General features: G+C 34.9%; 1 protein-coding gene across 8 annotated transcripts in view; it reads right to left on the bottom strand.

Moving 5' to 3' along the window:
• The window catches only part of LOC109806327 (uncharacterized), a 51869-nt gene extending 37365 nt beyond the window's left edge, over positions 1-14504 (bottom strand). For 3 of the 8 annotated variants that reach the window (XM_083060501.1, XM_083060505.1, XM_083060507.1), the window contains exons 1-5: positions 14324-14503; positions 11110-11729; positions 10554-10714; positions 2145-2210; positions 80-197 (exon numbers count right to left, since the gene is read on the bottom strand). In XM_083060501.1, the coding sequence (XP_082916627.1) occupies positions 80-197; positions 2145-2210; positions 10554-10714; positions 11110-11350 (586 nt within the window). In that variant the 5' untranslated portion in view covers positions 11351-11729; positions 14324-14503. Of the gene's footprint in view, positions 1-79; positions 200-2144; positions 2211-10553; positions 10715-11109; positions 11730-14323 lie in introns of those variants that run through there. The other 5 variants (XM_083060502.1, XM_083060503.1, XM_083060506.1 and 2 more) reach the window with 5 other exon arrangements.
• Between the last annotated feature and the right edge of the window lie 7111 nt (positions 14505-21615).

The raw sequence follows: 21615 nt of genomic DNA, 5'->3' as shown, positions 1-21615 counted from the left end.
AAATTCAAAACATGACATCAGTTCATAACTTTGAAAATGAATGTATACATCTATCATTGTCATAACAAAAATGTTATACCATCAGCTTTTAACTGGAAGAGAGAAGTTAATGATATCTGGAATATCTGAAAAAGTGAGTGATCCCTAAAAGAGCTTGCTATCCTACGTTGACGTGTGGCAGGTAATCCAGGATTGTGCTGAAAATACAAAAGAATATATATAAAAATAAATAAATAAATAAATAAGTAACAACAGCAAAATCAGCAATATATCCATAAAGATGTTCTAAATACATATAATATGTAGTTCATTACCAAAGTAACATTTAATTATGCACCCTATCTTTTCATCAGTAGATGGACAATGGCCCCAAAGTGTTTGAAAAGCATAGGTGTCCAAGGAAATGCGCTAACAAAATAAAAAGAATAAACAATGCCAAAGAACAAAATTCATTCTCCTTTACTAGCTTAACTTCACCAAAAAATTGCTCATTGGTAGAACTCAAACCTAAACATTTTGAAGCAATCTAGATTTCCTGAAACTTTAGACCCCTAAACAACTGTTTCAGACCTAAAAATGATAACCTAATGGTATTCAAGCATCTTTTTGCTCCTAATTCTTTGACAGAAAAATAAATAATACAATTCCAATGTCTTACATAAGAACATAATATATACACAAAGTCTGGAATTTATACAATATTTTGTAATACAAATAAATATCTGATTAACTATGAATGATTATTCTCGTGTGCATCATGTTTGCTCTACATGCATTAGCTCTAGGGATTCCAAAAAACTGGTGGTGGATGGGGATCAGAATGAAGGCCAACTTCAGAAATTGATCTGTACTAACCCCATAAAGAGTAATAATGTAATATGAAACTAATATGGACAATTCATATGGTTTTAATACCTCATGTCGGTGAGTCTACCAGATAGCAAATCAAAAAGAGGCAGCTAAACCAAACATAGCAGATAAAATGCAAAAAAAATAATTCCTAATACACACATAATAGATACTCAAATATCAATAGCTACTCAAATGTGGAAACTACAAACATATTCATCACTAATACCCAAAGTCATACATTAAAGACATGACCAACACTAACATATAGCAAAATTAACAATAACGGATCAACAATAGAGATGGCAAAGTGCCCTACAGGTACTACCTACAAAAATATCCGCAAACAGGGCGGATATTCACCAGTAATCTTGGGTCTAGGTACGGGACGGGTATGGGTCCAGGTACTACATGTCATATATTAATATAATTATACAATTAAATAATTAATATATATTACTTAAATATATATATATATATATATATACCCATCTCAATTATTGTTTTAGATTATCTAATTTTTGGTCTTGTCGTGTTCTAGTTTCTATTGGTATTAGTGGACCAAAGGAATATATAGATTTTGAAGATAACCGTTTACTAAAAATATTGAGATGATGATTTTGATGATGAGGTTAAATATCTTATGTATTTGTGTTTTTTTTTAATTTATAATATATAGTTATAGGCTAATCAATTTCAACATGTATTCTTTTTTGACGGTGTTGGAGAGTATTGTCACTGCATGACGTCCAAGTTTGACAATAGATTGTTAAAAATTAGAACATTAATTTTAACAATTGCTATGTTGAATTATTGTCTTTGTAATGTTTATTTACGAGTCTATGACTTGTGTTTGAGCAAATCAATGTTATATTTAATTGTTTTTAATATTACGTGTTTGCTTTTAAGATTATGTTTGAATTATTTAAGAAGGAATTTTTAATATAATTGTAGTAATTTTAATTAATTTGTTTATTTATTATTATTAACCTTATATATGAGTTAAGTGCGAGTCAGGTGTGGTGATGCGGGTATGAGTATCTAGGTACCCAGTAGATATGGGAATGGTGATCAAAATTGCCACCAACGTGGATTCAAGGACAAGTACTATAGAACCCTGCTCATTGTCATCCCTAGTCAACAACAATAAAAAGCATAACAGAATAAAAGTACAGTGCTAGTTAGTGTGAAACAAAGGCTCTCAGGGCTGGAAGTGGAACACAGCTATTGCGAGTGCACTGATTTTTATACCAAGCTATTAATTCTCTGTTGAAACATAAGACATTGATTCTGACCTGATTTATCTCAGAAACTAGTTGATTCAATATCTTCAAACCTATAGCATAATGATGTTGTGCCTGCTAAAAGAATTACATTTGTCAGATTAAATTCAAAGCAATTAAACGTGCAATACAAAAGAAGAAATATTAATAATTTGGGAAAAAACAAAACAAAAAGATGATAAAACAAAACGTATAATAAAAACATTATAAAAACCAAAAACACCACATCCCAATAGAAACCGGTGAACATGCAAAACTCACATGGTGGTGGTTAATAAATCAAAAACATTTGGGTTATGCAATCCTACAACTAATTGCAAACATGTTTTCATACTCCAAATAAAAAATATATTTTTTATTTTAAAATAATAATATAAATAAGATATAAAAAAATTATAAACTTGCTGGTGGGTAGAACACCAATTATGGGATATGACACAATCCCCCTAAACTTTTTCTATCATGATTAGACCATTAAACTTCATTGTTAAGACACAAGACAATAGAAGCACAACTGAGTAACTGGGCAAAACAGAGTCATAAGTTTGTATGGCCTGTATACAAAACAGAGGCATAAGTTCTATGTTCTTATGTAGCAAGAAGAACTGGGCAATAGAGGCAAATTGCACAAACAAGAAGAGAAACCCATGAATCAAAACAAAAAATGGGTTAGAAGGAAGTACTCACAGAGAAGAATGGAGAGCCTAGACAAAAAATAAAGCTTACAAACTAGTCTCCAATACCTTCCTGGATCCGTAAATGGCTCTCCCTAACTAGGAAGAAGTGTAATATTAGGATCCATACGAGCCAACTAGTTTGCAGTCTGACATGCCAGTTTCATCAAGAATAACCAACACATACTTCCCTAAACAACGACACCACAATTAGATTCAACCACTTCAATACCAAGCAAATACATGAGTGAGCCAAGTTCTTGTCTGAAAGTGATGGAATAAATGTTTCTTTAACTTTTCAAGGTCATCCTGATTGTCTCTTGTTATGAAAATATAGGATTAGAATCACAACTGGACATGCCAAATTCCTGAACAACTATGCTGAACCTATCAAACCAAGCACCAGGATATTGTTTCAAGCCACAAAAAGAACCATGAAGTTTACAAACCTGAGTAGACTAACCTGAGCAACAAAATCAGACAGTATCCCAATATAAACCTCCTCTTGAAGTTCACCAAGAAGATATGTGTTAGAATAGCTTATTAGGGAAGCTTTTGTATTTTATATTATCTTCTTTTTTGTATGTCTGATGAGCAGTCCTAGGCTCTTAGCCTTTTCAGCCTATATTGTATGTTTTTATATACTCAATCAAGTAATGAAGAAAGTGTGAAAAACACTTTTCCAAAACCATCTTAATATTCAAGTTGGTATCAGAGCGGGTCCGATCCCGCTCTGTCGCTCGCCGTCGTCCACCGCTTCTGGCCACCGTACACCGCCGCCGGCCGGCGACCAAATTCTTCGACGAACGTAGGGTTTGGTGCGCCTCGTTGAGCGCGACCCAACCCTGCTAGTTTTGAGCGCATCCAAGTATCCACGCGCTCCCACGCGCCGCTCCAAGTGTCTTTCCGTCAAGCGCGTGTGTCTCACGCGCCGCCTTCTGGTCACCGGAAGTCCGCCACGCCGCCACTGTTGTGTTCGCCTGAGCTGTCTGGGTTCGTTTCAGACCTCAGTTTATTGTTCCAGTTGGTCGTTTGGGTCGTGGTCACTGTTCATCTCCTTCTATTCGGACTTATTTCCAATTTTCTTCTTCTCCCATGGCTTCTTCAGGTCCTGCTCTTGCTATTGCTGGTACACCTACCATTACTGCAGAAAAGTTAAATGGGAAGAACTATCTTTCATGGGCTGCATCTGTGGAACTTTGGTTCCTTGGTCAAGGACACCATGACCACCTAGAAAAGGAAGACATTGAGGGGTCAATAGAGAATAAAGCTCAGTGGAAGAAAGTTGATTTTTAGTTATGTGCTGTTTTGTGGCAATCTGTGGAACCCAATATACTTGGAACACTTAGAGCCTTTAAAACTTGTTGCTCTTTTTGGAAGAAGGCTCAAAGTATCTATGCTAATGACATTCAAAGGTTGTATGATGCTGTATAAAAACTAGCCTCTTTGAGACAAACTAGTCATGATATGGTTTCTCACGTGGCTGAAGCTCAAGCTGCCGTGGAAGAACTAAAATTATTTCTTGATGATGAGTCATTGGAAGGAATGAAGAAGAAACTTGATAGGCTATATATGGTGATGATTTTACGAACATTGCATTCAAACTTTAATCATGTTCGTGATCAACTCCTGACCGGTCATGAAATCCCCTCAATGGACAACTTAGTTACTAGACTACTTCGAGTTCCAACTGAATCCAAGAGTGAAAATTCTACCGCCATTGTTGAAGCTTCTACTATGGTCTCTTCCAAGGGAAGGGGTGGTCGTGGAAACCGAGGAAGAGGGGGTAGAAATGGTCGTCCTCAATGTTCCTACTGCAAAAGGATGGGTCACACTCAAGAGAATTGTTACTCTCTCAATGGTTTTCCAGAAAAGATAGCAAATCTGTCCAAGTCTGATCAATTAGAAAAGGTTGATAGGAAGATTCCTAAAAATGATTACCAAGAATATCTTCAATGGAAAGCTATGAGTCAAGCTCAATCTTCCTCTACTCCTACTATTTCTACAGCCTGTATTTCTCAATTAACTGCAAGTCAAAGTCCATGGATCATTGATTCAGGTGCCTCTGATCACATAGCTGGTAATGATTCTCTATTCTTGTCCATGTCCTCTCTTAAATCACCCCATCTTATTACCTTAGCAGATGGATCCAAAATTGCTCCCAAAGGAATTGGTCAAGTTTCACTTTCTCCCATGTTAAATTTAAAATCTGTTTTATTTGTCCCTAACTGTCCTTTCAATTTAATCTCTTTTAAGTCAATTAACTAAATCCTTAAACTGTTCAGTAACTTTTAATGCTGAATCTTGTGTCATTCAGGAACGTGGTACGGGCAAGATGATTGGTGTAGGACATGAATTTGGTGGTCTTTACTATTTTGGAATGCAACCATCAGTATCTTGTGTTGCTGTTTTGCCACCCAAGCTTTTGCATGATCATTTGGGTCATCCAAGTTTGTCCAAGTTGAAACTCTTAGTTCCTAGTCTCAAAACATTGGAAGAGTTAGGTTGTGAGTCATGTCAACTAGGCAAACATGTTAGATCATCCTTTCCCAAACAAACTGAAAAAAGGTGTAACTCAGTTTTTACCACCATTCACTCTGACATATGGGGTCCAAGCCATGTAACATCTTTTGGTTTCAGATATTTTGTAACCTTTATTGATGAATTTTCTCGTTGTACTTGGGTATACTTAATGAAAGATCGTTCTGAACTTTTGTCTATATTTGTTTCCTTCTTTAATGAAATTCAGAACCAATTTGGAAAAACAATCAAAATTTTTAGAAGTGATAATGCCAAAGAATATTTCTCCCTTGAATTATCTTCCTTTTTATCTTCACAAGGTGTTTTACATCAGTCTACATGTCCACACACACCCCAACAAAATGGAATAGCATAAAGGAAAAATAGACACCTTGTAGAGACTGCACGCACCCTGATGCTCAATGCAAATGTTCCTGTACATCATTGGGGTGATGCAATTCTTACAGCCTGTTTTTTAATAAACAGAATGCCATCGTCTTCTCTTGAGAATAAAATTCCTTACTCGATTATCTTTCCAAAGGAACCCTTGTTTAATGTCTCACCTCGAGTCTTTGGGTGTACATGCTTTGTCCATGATGTCTCTCCTGGTTTGGATAAGCTATCGGCTATGGCTATCAAATGTGTTTTCCTAGGCTATTCTCGTCTCCAGAAAGGGTACAAGTGTTACTCTCCAAAGACCAAAAAATTTTACATGTCTGCTGATGTTACCTTTTTTGAACACACTCCTTTCTTCCTATCCTCTACAAATGATTCTGTCTCAATCCAACAGGTTCTACCTGTATCTTCCCATCTATCCATACCACTTCAACCTTTAGCCCCTAATCAAGAGGTCACTCAACCCACCTTGTCCACAAATAGACCCATTCCCGTTACTTCATCTCCTCTTCTCACCTATCAGCGTCGAACTCGACAAATTGATTTGACAATTCCTGAAGAACCACCAATTTCATCTCCTTCACCATCAAGTTCCCCTACTACGGGTCCTAATGATGATAGTTCAAGCTGGCCAATTGCCCTTCGCAAAGGTATTCGTTCGACTCGGAACCCTCATCCTATATATAATTTTTTGAGTTATCATCGATTATCTCCTTTATATTGTTCTTTTATCTCCTCTATATCTCGTTTAACCATTCCTAAAAATGTCCATGAGGCACTTGATCATCCTGGATGGCGACAAGCTATGATTGCTGAAATGCAAGCTCTTGAACATAGTGGCACCTAGGAGTTAGTACCACTTCCTCCTGGTAAACAACCAGTTGGTTGTAGATGGGTCTATGCCATTAAAGTTGGGCCTGATGGTACAGTTGATCGACTCAAAGCCCAATTGGTGGCCAAGGGATATACTCAAATTTATGGCCTAGATTATGGTGATACCTTTTCTCCTGTGGCCAAAATCCCTACAGTTCGTCTCTTCCTTGCTATGGAAGCTATTCGGCATTGGCCTCTCCACCAATTAGATATTAAAAATGTGTTTCTTCATGGGGAGTTGGAGGAGGAAATTTACATGGAGCAACCTCCTGGATTTGTTGCTCAGGGGGAGTCTGGTTTAGTTTGCAGATTGCGAAGATCCCTTTATGGTCTCAAACAATCTCCTCGGGCTTGGTTCGGAAAATTTAGTCATGTGGTGCAGAATTTTGGGTTGAAAAGGAGTGAAGCAGATCATTCAGTGTTCTATTGTCACACTTCACCTGGGAGATGTGTTTATTTGATTGTTTATGTTGATGACATAGTGATTACAGGGAATGATGCAACTACAATCTCTCAATTGAAGAAACATTTGTTTAGTCATTTCCAGACCAAAGACCTTGGGCATCTGAGATATTTTTTGGGTATTGAGGTTGCTCAATCAAAGGAAGGCATTGTGATTTCACAAAGAAAATATGCTATTGATATCTTGAAGGAAACTGGCATGTTGGATTGCAAACTCATTAATAGTCCTATGGATCCTAACCAAAAGTTGATGGCTGATCAAGGTGAACCGTTCACAGACCCAGAGAGATATAGAAGATTGGTTGGGAAGCTTATTTATCTCACAATCACAAGACCTGATCTTTCTTTTGCAGTAGGGATTGTTAGTCAATTCATGCAGGCCCCTCATATTGATCATTGGAATGTTGTTTTACGTATCCTTAGATATATCAAAAAGGCACCAAAACAAGGATTATTGTATGAGGACAAAGGAGACAGCCAAATTTCTGGCTATTGTGATGCTGATTGGGCTGGTTGTCCTATAGATCGACGCTCTACTACTGGCTACTGTGTGTTCCTAGGTGGAAATCTCATATCTTGGAAGAGTAAGAAACAAAATGTTGTTGCTCGATCCAGTGCTGAGGCTGAATATCGTGCTATGGCCTTAATTACTTGTGAACTTATGTGGATTAAGCAACTTCTTCAAGAGTTAAAGTTTTGTGAAGGTCATCCAATGAAGTTGTATTGTGATAATCAAGCTGCACTCCACATTGCCTCCAATCCAGTATTTCATGAGAGAACTAAACATATAGAAGTTGACTGTCATTTTGTTAGAGAGAAGTTGCTATCTAAGGAAATTGTTACCAAATTTGCCACATCCAATGAACAACTTGCAGATGTTATGACTAAATCATTGAGGGGGCCTCGCATTAAGTTCTTATGTTCCAAGCTTGGTGCATACAATCTGTATGCTTCAGCTTGAGGGGGAGTGTTAGAATAGCTTATTAGGGAAGCTTTTGTATTTTATATTATCTTCTTTTTTGTATGTCTGATGAGCAGTCCTAGGCTCTTAGCCTTTTCAGCCTATATTGTATGTTTTTATATACTCAATCAAGTAATGAAGAAAGTGTGAAAAACACTTTTCCAAAACCATCTTAATATTCAAGTATATGCATTCTTAATATCAAGCTAAAAAATGGGCCAAGAGCAGGTAGCAGCTATAACTAAGAAGAGACAAACAAAGGTGATCTTGACAACAGGAGAGAAGGCATTTATGTAATCTTGGTCATAAACTTGACTGTACCATTTGCCAACTAGATGAGCCTTAAGCCAATCAACCAGATCAGCAACACAAATTTTGACAGAGTAGATCTAAGGACAAGCATCCAGAATTTTGCCTGGAGCAGTAGTGCAAGCAACAGATGGTGAGGAAAGATGGATATAGACATTATGACTCATGTCAAAATTGGTCATACAGTGGTGGTCGAAAACAGCTCCAGTAGCCAGTTTAATGGTGCTTCTAGCAGCAGCGGCAGTAACTGACTAGTGGACCAGAATCACTGAAGAGAGACAAGGGCAATGGTGGCAGTGGTGGCAACAAACACACCAAAGAGAAGTAGATATGACTAAAAGCAAAGGGAGATGCCCAGAGAAGAGGCAACGTGTGGCAGCACCAATGATGTTGGAGAGAGGTGGGTTTTTCCAACAATGCCAAGGCAAGTCCAGTGGTGCTAGCAGTGACAACCACTGCACAGATAAAGATGGATCACCAAAGGAGAACAGCTCACCAAAAAACAGAGACAGTTGCTAGAGAACAGGAAAGAACAGCCTGTAGGCTCTGAATACCATGTTTAGAACTGAAATTGTATTTTCTTAATAAAAAAGCACTACAAGGATAATTATATATAGACAACCTATACTGATGGGCTTATGGGCCCAATACTACAAAGGTATATTAACAAACTGCTTGTGCAGCTCATTCATAGATTTAATTATTTAAGACATTGGAAAGCTTCCTTTTATAAAGGGGGAAAAATTGAAGGGGAATCTCTCTTGTTGACTTCATTTATAACCATTTGAGTACCTTGAGCTTGTTAAGGCAATTCACAAACAATACAAAAATGGTAAGGCATGTGATCATCTAATTTGATACATCCTTTTCCATCATAAGAAAGGCTTCATCAAAAGAAAACAAATCATAGGAAAATGTTTACTTGCGATTAGTGGGCAAAAACTAGTTGTCTAAAGGGGCTAAGGAAAAGCAAGAACCAAAAGTTGTACATGTGCCTTTATTTTGGAACAATCTGATTTTCACTCTCAAACTCATGGCTCCTCTAGTTCTAGTGTTTCATCTTGTAGATGGTGAAAGGAAACCAGCCATGGATATATCTATGAAGCAATGGACAAGGGAAAAGAAATCACTATGAAATCTTTTAATAGCAATAAAAGCAGATACGAAAATGTGTTTGAATCATTGAGTACAGAAGGACTAGCAAACTTTGTCACTCCATAGAAATTTTTGAAACCCTGTGACCAGAGATCTACACCACAGCCCATGCACAGACTATGCAAAAACAAATATAGAAAGAGCTTTCTGCAGTTACCTAATTCATATCAAGCCATTAGCATTAACCCAATTAATTATTCAAGATCAAACAAAAGCTTTGACTTTCAGTGTTGGCTGCTTCCATAGATTTTCAAATAAATCCAGAATTCCTATACATAATTTCCACCATTTTGCAGAATATAAAGGACGGGGGGAAATAGAACTTAGCAATCCCAACTTCCAAGAAAACCTCAAGAACAACAAGCACTGTTGAAGAAAAAAGTGATAAACCTAAGCATGGTCAATAAAGCATAGACCTACAACTATATTACACTTGCCTATAATTTCATGAGGGATGCAATCTAAAATCAATAGACAAGATGTTTAATAACATAGTTAAGAAACAAAAAAAAAAAAAAACAAAGCCATGCATTATTCATTGCAAGGAAAATAACTAGGAACTAACAGCATGTTATCATTAATGCGTGATAAGCATCAATGAAATGGAATGATGTTAGGACTTAGCATATAAAGAGATCCCAACCCAAAAGACTAGTCCATTAGGAGGGAGAGCCTTATAGCTTAAGTACCACATTGAGCTTCTTATTCTACTCAACATAAGACTCTTAACATTGTCACCCCCTTTAAGAGACAACGTCCAACAGCTTTCGCTCTATCGACACCAACCCCCGATGGTAGCCCTTTTTCCCTTTGACCATTTCATTCACCTATCAGTATTCAGTATTTCACCTTAATTCAGCCTATAGGTATCCCAACTCTCAACAAAAGCACCAATTGTTAGGACTTACGTACATGAACAGAGCCCAACCCAAAACACTAATCCTCGAGAAGGAGGGCCTCATGACTTAAGTACCACATTGAACTTTTTATTCCACTCAATGTGGGACTCCTAACCAATGAACTAAAATGAAATAGCAATGAGATGTACAAATAACAAACATAACGTGTCACCTGACTCAAGAAGTTCATTGCCTCTTTAACAACATCCCTGAATTTGTCATCATCAAGCCAACCAAACTTTGTAATGCGACAAAATAGTTGGATCAAGGATCCAAGCACAAAGGGCTCCAGTTCAGGTCCTTTGCTGGCCAGATAGTTTATGAGATAGTTTCCTTCAAAATAAAAATAAAAATACAGCAATTTGATCAATTTGGGTTAAAAGAAAAAAGCAAAGGAAGCAACCACAGTATGGGAAAAGTGACAGCAAGACAATAAAAAATAATGAACCCAAATTTCCCAAAAAAAACAACCTGAAAAAGAAATAAGAGAAAGTCTCCTTTAGATTATCCATAAAATAAGCTGATTCTAATTCAAGAACAGAGAGTTCAATACATGCAAAATTAAATCTACAAGTATTGAAGAAAGTATATCATAATGCAGAAATGTCACTCAGTAAAATTTGTTTAGGAAAAGGATGAATGATGTGTTTTCCCATATAGACCCAAGCCAAATATATAGAGCCACTAAAATACTCCTAGGCATAATCATCTGCAAGCAAGAATATTACGAATATCAATCCGGAGCTGTAAAGGAAGGCTTTGCTCTGTCACTTGCTTCAACAAGCTCGAACTTGCCAACATCAATGCATAAGGAGAGGATGCATTATCCAGAACATATTGGCACTGAGAAATGTAGTCAGTGTTTAAGGAAAAACACTTCAGGGTGCTTTCCGCATGTGCTCTCTCAACAGAGTCCTGCGAGTTATAAAGCCTTTCACACATTGCTTCCAGTTGTGCTAAAGTCTCCATTCTTCACTGTGTAGGAAGTGTGTCCAACAATTCAGATGAAGAAGTCAGTTTTTCTCCTTTTTCCACGTATAACCAATATAAATCTACAAGGTTTCATGTGAATACAAGCATATATTTAGAGGTGGAAACACAGAATCTAAAGCAAGCATCAGTTCAATACAAATCATCAGACACCATCAGAGTTGATCAAATTGGATATAGTAACACTAAAATATTAATTGTTTACAAGTGTACAAGATAATGTTTTCAAATCTGAAACTGTTTGAATTACAAGAATACTCTAAAATACAAAGATAGCTCTGTTAAAAGGGTCACAGCAGAATTTGTCAGCAAATCCAGCTACAATAGCACTTGTCCAAGGAAAATGAGCGGTACAAACCTGACAGAAAGAAAAAGAAAAAAAAAAGTCAAAATCATTTAAAATTTAATTTATAATATAGAATTTTCAATTAAACAAAACAATTGTTTCCTAATAGAAAAAACAGAACATATAAACAACTGTTGTTCCCTTAATCTACTTCCTTCATCAAGAAATTATTCTTAATTCTGAGCAAAGAGAAACAGCTTTAAAGCAAGACAAACATAGCATGTACCTATCTCTATATGGATGGATGCATGTATAATACACAGCATTACCCCCATAAAAGAATGAAGGCAGACTTCAACACCTTCAAGACTAAAGGAAGAAAAAATATCCACAGTGCAACTCATACTCAATGAAAGAAATGGTTATATCCTCACCCTCCTTATTTTCATCAATATTGTATAGGATAATGGCAGAAGTGTTCATTGTTCATGTTACAATAGGGTGTGGTAAGAGATAGAAATCAAAATCAATCACTGGACTTCTAACATCTTAAGCTTTAAAATTGATGATTTATTGACATAAAATATGATTGTTTTGCAATAATAAGTAATTACATGCATAATAATCAGAACCCCTGCTGGCCTCTATTAGCAAATCATATTTAGGTCACCACATCATACACACCCTATAGATGGGATAAATCCACAATGAATGAGCAATTACAAAGTTTGGAACATGGTCTCTAACAAACTCCATCGCTTGAAAGAAAAGTTACATGACCAACTGTAAGGAAATAATGGATCTCTAACCTAAATGTACATGGGGATCCAAATTTGGGCCCAGTGGCTGACTACAGGGTTTTTTATCATAACAAAGAAACTATTAAAAAAGGAGATACAAAACTAAGAGAATACGAAATCCTCAAAAATTATATCAATAATGGCTAATGAAAGAAAAAGGCTAGGAAAAACACTGTAACACAATACTTGTAACACTCATTACACACCAACTCTATATAGATCTACCAAAGATACCCTCCTAAAATGACCATTAGCAAAACACCACAAAGAAGCTATTTGAACTACTTGGTCTTGTTCCCAAATAAAATTCAGAGGCAACATACGATCAATAAATGAAATCTGCAAATTGAAATAACACCACAGCAGTTTAGCAAATTTGTAATCTCTAAATTAACACAGGAACTTCTGGAGATCCTTTGGGCGAACAGCAAACCCAATATTCGGTAAATGAGAACTAAGGAGTTTGGCATATTAAATGAACTCTATTATGAATAAAAGAAAGGAGATATATTTTAGAACAAAGTTATTAATCAATATTGACTTGAGAATTTCATTTGCATTTCATTGAGACTCCATTGAAAGGGACCCACTCAGTGTACTCAAAAAATCCAAATGGCATGCATAAGCTGCCAAAGGCAACAAATTGATGTGATAGGCAAAAAGGGATAACAACACAACTTTCTACTTCCTTGTGGCAGCTTTTTAAGTTCCAGCAAACCACACCTTTTCAATTACTATAATAAACAAAACGCAATCATCCAACTTGCTATTTGCAATGGAAAGGGGATAGATAGTCACAAGACTCACAACCAGTTGCCAGTCTTTGGGGTGGTTCTTCACGGCAAAAATCTAAGGATTTTGTAAATTGAACTTCTTAACTGTTATTTTACCTAAGAAAACACGAGTAGTTAATTTATATGGAAACTAGATGCAAATTAGTCGTATATTTAATTATTTCTAATGTTAAAAACCTTTCTCTAGTGATGCGTACACTTTTTGGTGCCTCTGGCTTCGAAGCCTTCAAACCACCTTTTGCCTATAATTAAGTCAGACCCACTACCTCTACCAACAAGTCATTGGCAATATCACGCCAAACATTATCTAAATTTACAAGTTACCAAATTCTTTTTTTTTATAAAAGCCAATACTAATTTAGATCTTCTACAATTCATGCGTGGCAGGAAATAAATTTAATGTCTATAAATTCAATCATCGAAAATATCATGCAATCATGAAAGGTATATGTTTCAATTTTCCCAATTTTATGCCATACTTCACAATGCTCCAATAACACCAATGTGCACAAAACACCACCCACAATAAGCACACCCCTTTCCCATTCCCCTTTCTTCAGTTCATGGGCAGCCACTTTTCACCAAGCAGTACAACAATAACACAACGGCATCAACATGTAAGGTGACAACAAACTGAGCTCTTTGCTCAAATGAACGTCTTACTTACATAATCCTAACACAATGCTAGCACACAGTGATCACGAAGCCGCAGAAAGAAACCAAAAAAAAAAAAAAAAAAACAGTTTACCAAACACAAAAACAAGAAAGAAACACGTTACTATCACCACAAAATTTGACAGCACTACGCACACGCAGAAGCAAGTTTCGACACACGGCAATCTACACACGTTTACCATTAGTAATCAGTCAAGAGATGATGAAAACATGTTCAGATTTTCAACTAGGTAAAGTATTTGCACAATCGATCATCGAGCATAGCGATAAACACAATCAAGAAGCGCGGAAAAAGTTCCAAGAAGAAAAACCTAAGAATCCAAGCTCAAAACACAAACACGAGCGTTATAGCAGAAAGCGGAAAAGGTTTTTATGAGAGTGCGAAGAAGGTGCTTACAAAGAGCAACAATGGCGAAAGCGCGAGAGCGAGTTCGCGAAGATTGTGAGGTCAACCGCAGCGTTTGAGCGTGGCGGTGAGTGTGGTGTGGAAGGGATAAGAGAGAGGAGTAGAGAGTTTTGAGAAGGAGGAAAATGAAGTGAGGTTTTTTGGTGTTGAGAAGTTTTTATAGGACGACGATTAGCCCCACGCTATTTTTTGTTTTTTTTTTATTTTAACGTTTCTCTCTTTCTTCTGTGTGCGGACCCACCACCGCGGAATTTCTTGAGACTTGAGGTTGGACTGTACAGAGACATGAAAAACGCTTCTTTTTTATTTATTATATAATCTTTACTATTAATAATTTATTATATATTCTATACTATTAATAAATAAATAAAACATTACCTTTTTAGGTATACACATTTTAATTTTAAAAATAGACGGAAACACGAAGTTCTTTTTACACTAATCATCTATATAATTTATATTATTCTACGTGTACTAATTTATATATATATATATAACAAAATAGTTTTTAGTATTATTTTCTTACTTGAATAGTCATATTAAAAAAACAAAGCAATGTTTGTTGACATGTTTTTTCTTTGTAAGGTCCTCCTTACTTGATTGTTTGAAGGAGATAGTTGTCTATCATTATTAAATTGTTGATTTTGATGACATATGAATGTTGTTAGGTCAATAAACGATTTTAAATTCCTTATTTTTTAAGTTTTATCGATAAAAAATATAAACATTTTTCTTGGGAAAAGTTTTTCAAATCAATCAATAAAATAAATTAGTATAAGATGGTCTATAAGATAAATAATTATCTTGACATTAAGTCTAATAAACAAAATATTTCATTTGTATGACATATATTTTAAATTTATATCATTTATGGAATGTGATAACTAAATCAATATTTATTCATGTTATAGATCAAAGTAAAATAGTTTCTTCGTTACTCACAAATAACAAAAGAAAAAAAAACATGTTTTGCGTTAAAAAAAGATTAGCAAATCCCTTAAATTATAGAATTTCTCAAAAAAATTTGTTTTAAACTAACACACACATGACTCCACTTGGTTGGTACTTAAAATGTGATAAGTAGATTCATTAATCAGATAAAAAATGACAATTTGATTAAATGCATTTAATACAAGCAATTATGCACCAATAGACACTTTTTTCCCACAAGGAACCAAAAATGAAGACAAACAAAGCAAGCTTACGAGAGACGCTCAAGGATTTACAACAATCATCTTCACTGAAAGCACCTATATAGGAAGCTTGAAGATTCAAATAAATAAGAACATCATTTTTTAAAAAAATATATTTATTTTTATGTTAACAAGTTGTGTACCTAAAATTCTTGTATCACATTCTGAAAGTAAAATGAAATAACATGGTTATCTTACCCAAGTTTAACTTAATATTATTACTTTAAGCCTAGAGAGGTTTTCTTATAAAAGAATATTTGATTGATTGAAGCCTAAAAAGACTTTGTATTTTAAGAATACTAGATTATTTGAAACTTGAAGAAACTTTGTATTTAAAGAATATTTAGTTGTTTGAAGCGTGGAGAGGATCCAAAATTATCATGCAATTACAAAGAGAATTTTTATGAACAATAAAGAGAAATTAGAATATTACAAATACAAATAAAAAATTCAATCAAAAATTACATATATTGATTCAAGATTTCAATCGTTATGATAAACTTTTTATAATTCAAATTATAATCCTAAATTAACACGAATATAATATAAGTGTAGATCTAAATCTAGATCTATTGAATTTCATAAAACGTGAAACGTAATCACAATCTCACAATTTTTGTGAAATTCAAGAATAGTGAATGACTAATTTAGACAATTTATGATATTTTAGGTCTAGATCTAAATCTAGATTTGGATCCAAAATTACTCTTCAAATTTGATATGGATATATTAAAACAAAATTCGTAATCATGAAGAATGGAAAATAGATTTAGAATGGAAAAGAAGACAAAGAGAATTTATACGGTAAAAATATATCTAGAACTCAAATTTTATCGTAATTCATGAAATCGTGAATTTAATGAATGGATTAGTCACACATCTTCATTAAGATGTTGTAGTTCCTTTATGTAGAAAAATGTAAAGAAAAAATTCTAAGAGTGAGAATTTAGAGAAACATGTAGAGGAAGTAACTCTAAAATTTAAAAAATAAGTGTAAAGTGTACATAACAAGTCTCATAATACCTATTAATATAATAATATAATGGGCCTAATTAGAATATTTACAAGGTTCATCCCACTAAATCAACTAATTACATCACTAAAGAAATCCTACATTACATTCTAAAAATAAAAGTCATAACATTGTAATGCATTTTTAGATAACTTAACTATTGAGATGATGGAGATCATTGAGATGACTTGAAAACTCCTCAAGATTGTTTTAGTTTTGATGATCTTAGTGTATAGATGGTGTTTGAGCCTATACAAAAGGATATTGTATTGATTGTAATAGATATAGGCTTGTGTGTATGTTTGTTTATGATTGATGATGATGATGAATGCTTAATTCAATAACTAATCAAGTTTTTTTAAGAAACCAAGAATTATTATTTTCATGAGTAAACATAAAGTAATAGATTATATTGAAAAGGGTAATTTACTACCAAGTGTTTAAACATAGAAATATGACTTGATTCAAACAAGAGTTTTCAAGGTAACATTGTTTAATCAATTGCTATTCATGGTAATAGATTACCAACTCTGTTACTAGAAAAGGATATTCAAATGTCCTCTATGTTAATAGATTACCACGTTTGTTACTAAAAAATAATTTTCAAAGTGTTTACTAAGGTAACAGATTACCAAAGTTGATAATAGATTAAAACATACTCTCTTGCTTGAAACAAGGCTGAAAAATCAAAGTTTTCATCGTTTTAATCGATTTCCACATGAGATAATCAATTACCACAAAATGAGGGGCAATCCTGGATCTTAAGAAAGCTCGGGAAAATCGATTACCATATCTCGTAATTGATTACCCTGGTGATTTTGTGTTTCTGGATCATTTTTAAAGAGCTGGTAACAGATTACTATATCAGGTAATAGATTATCTCTGTTATTACTTTTTATAATTGAATCACGTCTTGCACTTTAAATAAATGTCTTTTTGAAATTTAAATAGAACAATTTTGAGAACAATTAGAAAATCTTTTGAAAGAAAAACATTTAAGAAAAAAATTGCTTTTAGAAATATGAATCAAGACTGATCAAAGAAATTTTCTGAAATATCAAGAAGTGTAAAGGTTGAACATGAGTTCTTAAAGGAAGAAATTCAAGAAATATATACAACTCTGAAAGATCAATATCTACATGAAATTAGGTGATATCTTTCTTATCTTTAAACTTGTATTTTCATTTTGGATTGTGTATCTCTTGAGATAGGGTGTCTCAACAAGAGATTTTTGAAATCTTGAGTAAGGTTTCTCAAGTAATTTCTGTGGGGTACAAAAATTTTGTGTGTTTTCAATCTTGTGGTGTCAAGATTGATGTTTGTTTGAATTCTTGTAATGTTGTGCGTGCAAGGTGTTTGTAAACAATATTATAGTGAATGATCTTTGATTTAGTGGGGTGCTAAATCAGGGAAAACTGGATGTAGGTCAAGTGGATGGCTGAACCAGTATAAATTTATGTGTTCTTTATCTTCTTACTCTTATCTTTAAGAATCTTGCTAATATCTTGGTTAAAGATTTCAAAGATTTGTGAAATACAAAATTTCAATTGCTGCAAAAACTTTGATCATTATTCTTGTGATTGAAATTGATTAAGAAGAAGATAATATAAAATCAACCTTGATTATAAGTGATTGTTTCGCTACATTAACATTGATATTTTGATACTTTGGTAATAAATCTTGTAATCTACTATTATTTGTTAAATCAAATTGAGTAAAGGTTGAGTTTTAGATATTTTGGTAGGTTTTTATCAAGAATTGTCGAAAGTTCAGTCATCTTAGGATAGAATCTATTCAACCCCCTTCTAGATTCTAGTAAACTAGGACCAATAATAACATTCGAACTGGCATTTGCTCCCAATAGAAAAATTGTATAACTCTCTCTTATCTTTTTAGGAGCATCAATAATGTCCAAATTTGATGTCAAGAGCTTTAGATATGACCTACACAAGAACAAAGTGTAAAAGTGGGTTAAATTGCGAAAATTAATAAGAATTTATGATCATCACTAATTAAACCCACTAATATAAATCACATCTAATATATCAATTATCCACACTATTAAATACCAAATCATCCCAAATTAACGCATTGAAGTATGTGTCCCAAGTGCACTATCAATTATGAAGAGTTAGTCAATGTTATGTAGAGAAGGGCTAACCCGAGTTCAGCAGAGCCTACTTGATCGATTCTAAAAATTCTTCATGGTAGGAGTGACTTAGATGGGAAAATAAGGAGAATTTGGAATAGTAGGAATTGGAAACCATCTTAAGTTTAATTATGTGGGTACAAAACATGCACGTTGAATTGGTAGCTGCAGGATCTTCCCACGCTGCAGCCTTGGTAGAGAACTCTTGCTTCACAAATCATGTGACTATAAATCTAGCTGAGATGGACTTTGTAAAATCTTCGATTGTTGCAACAGTGGAAGGGGGCTCTAGTAGAAGTCAATTTGTGGCAAAGGAATAGAGCAAGTTGTTACTCATAAATAATGAGCCAGTGAAAGTGAATAATTTTGATGGCCTCAAACAAGTGAGTAGTGAAATGATGTATAACCCCATTTCCAATGAAGTATCCTCCGTGACTCAAAATCAATAATGTTGGGCAGTGTCCTATAGAGGGCTCTCTTATCTCTGTGCCTATTGTATGTGGTGTAGATGAAAATAGGCCAAGTTTGGGTTAGAAAAGGCGAAGCAAGAGAGTAAATGTTCTAAGTATGAAAACAAGAAGGGGTTTGCATGAGGTGCTAATCCATGAATCAAATGGTCTTATGGTTGGGGAGTCACATCCTATGCTTGAAGGAATAGGGAAATTAGGTGAAACTAAGTTAGATATTCCTCAAGAGAGCTCACAAAGAGATTGACATGAAGCATCCCTTTTATGGAAATTGGACAGGAAAATGGGAGTTACAAGTGGTGACAATGAGGAAGTTATGATTCAAAAATTGGCAAAGTTGGAGGACAAGGACAGAGAGATGCTCGGCCCCAACAAGTTAATAAAAAATTATGGGTGTTCTCTTGATCAATTATGAATGTCGTGTCATATAATATTAGAGGTTTGAGGGGGAGGAAAAGTGGAGGTCCGTGAGAAATTTAGTGGGGAAATATGAAGTTTATTTATTTGCATTCAAGAAACTAAAATCTGGAATGTAGATAAAAGTGTGTTTTGTGCCTTGTGGGGTGACTCAAAGCTGGGATAGAGCGATGTGCCTATGATAAATATGGCGGGTGGGTTGCTAAGTGTATGGGATGTGAAGAAGTTTATAGTTAATGAGGTTCTCCAAGGAGTAGGATTTCTTGGGGTGAGAGGGAATTTTCAATAATGAGCAAACTGAAAGAATAATTTTAAATGTCCACGCCCCCTGTAATCTAGCAGGTAAGAGGGAGTTATGGAGGGAGGTTCTAGCGTATAGATTACGGCTCCTTGAATGTTATTGGTGCATGGCAGGGGATTTTAATGTAGCAAGGAGAGTTGAAGAGCAAATTGGAGGGAACGGAGATCATGGGTCATCTTAGGTGGAAATCAATGATTTCTCATAATTTATTTTGAGTATTTATTAGAGGTACCCTCATCATGTCGTAAATTTATGTGGTTCAGTAGTACAAGTATGGCCTGTAGTGCCCTAGACAGATTTCTGGTTTTGGAGGATTGGTTGGAATTGGCACCAAGTACCTTTCAATTGGTGTTAGAGAGAGATTTCTTGAACCATTGTCATATCGGTTTAAGACAATCTTTGGCTAATTGGGGGAGGGGGATTTAAGCCATTGAAATTTATCAATGGGTGGTTGGATTGTGATGATTTTGACGAATTCATTATCGAGAAGTACAACAGCTTAGAATTTCAAGGGTGGGCCTTATCTGTCTAAAAAAAAGTTAAAAGCAATCAAATTAGTTGTGAAGCACTAAAGTAAGGAAAATATTGGTCAATTAGAGGGAAAGATTGCATACTTTAAGAAAATTATTATTGATCTTGATGGTAAAGTTGAGGGGTAGAATTTAGAATTAGAAGAGGTTAGAGTCAAGGCAATAGCATTTGGGGAGTTGAGAAAATGGAGCAAATTTCAAGAGACCCTTCTTGCACAAAGAGCAAAGTTAAGGTGGCTACAAGCTGGTGATTGCAATACTAAATTTTTCCATGTTGTCATTAATAAACGGAGAAATTCCAATGGGTTAAAAGGACTAATGATAGATGAAGTATGGGTGGAAGAGCCACAACAAATAAAGCAGGTAGTTAAACAATTTTTCCAAGAGAGGTACCGGTCCCAAGCGAATCTAGGAGTAAGATTAGATGAGGTTAATCTTAAATGCTTGACTTTTGATCAAAGCTCTAACTTAGTAGTTGAATTCATGGAAGAAAAAGTTAGAAGCACAATCTGGGAGTGTGAAAGGTCAAAGGCTCCTAGGCTTGATGACTATAGTATGAAATTTATGAAGCACTTCTGGAACCTTCTTAAGGGATACATTATGAAAGTCATGATAGATTTTCACGCAAATGGGATGCTGACTAAGGGGTCAAATGCCTCCTTTATCGCATTGATTCTAAAGAAAGATGTCCCAACTATTCTTGGGGAATACATGCCTATTTCCCTAATTGGAGTGATGTATAAGATTATTGCAGAGTTACCAAGGAGGTTAAGCTCAGTGATGCATAGCATAATAGAGGAAACCCAAACAACGTTTATTAAGGGTAGGCGACTTCTCGACGGTGTTGTGTTGGTGAATGAAACAATTCATGAGGCAAAGTGTCACAAGAAACCCCTATTGGTATTCAAAGCAGACTTTGAAAAGGCATACGATGTGGTCAATTGGCCATTCCTTTTTTACATGTTCAGGAGGTTTGGATTCTGTGCAAAATGGATTGGTTGGGTTCATGGATATCTTCAATCATCCTTTGTATCTATGTTAGTTAATGAGAGTGCAACCCAAAAGTTTAATGTGTAGAGAGGCTTAAGACAAGGGGATCCAATGGCTCCTTTTTTATTTTTAATAGTGGTAGAAGGTTTTAGAGGACTAGTTAAATAAATGGTTAACAAAAATTTACTTTCGGGAATGAAGATTGGTAGGTAGGGGATTCAAGT

This window comes from Cajanus cajan, chromosome 7 (genome assembly GCF_000230855.2).
Source record: "Cajanus cajan strain Asha chromosome 7, NIPB_CcT2T_4, whole genome shotgun sequence".
Taxonomy (NCBI): domain Eukaryota; kingdom Viridiplantae; phylum Streptophyta; class Magnoliopsida; order Fabales; family Fabaceae; genus Cajanus; species Cajanus cajan.
The sequence above is the reverse complement of the archived record's forward strand: the minus strand, read 5'-3'. Positions and strand labels throughout refer to the sequence as shown.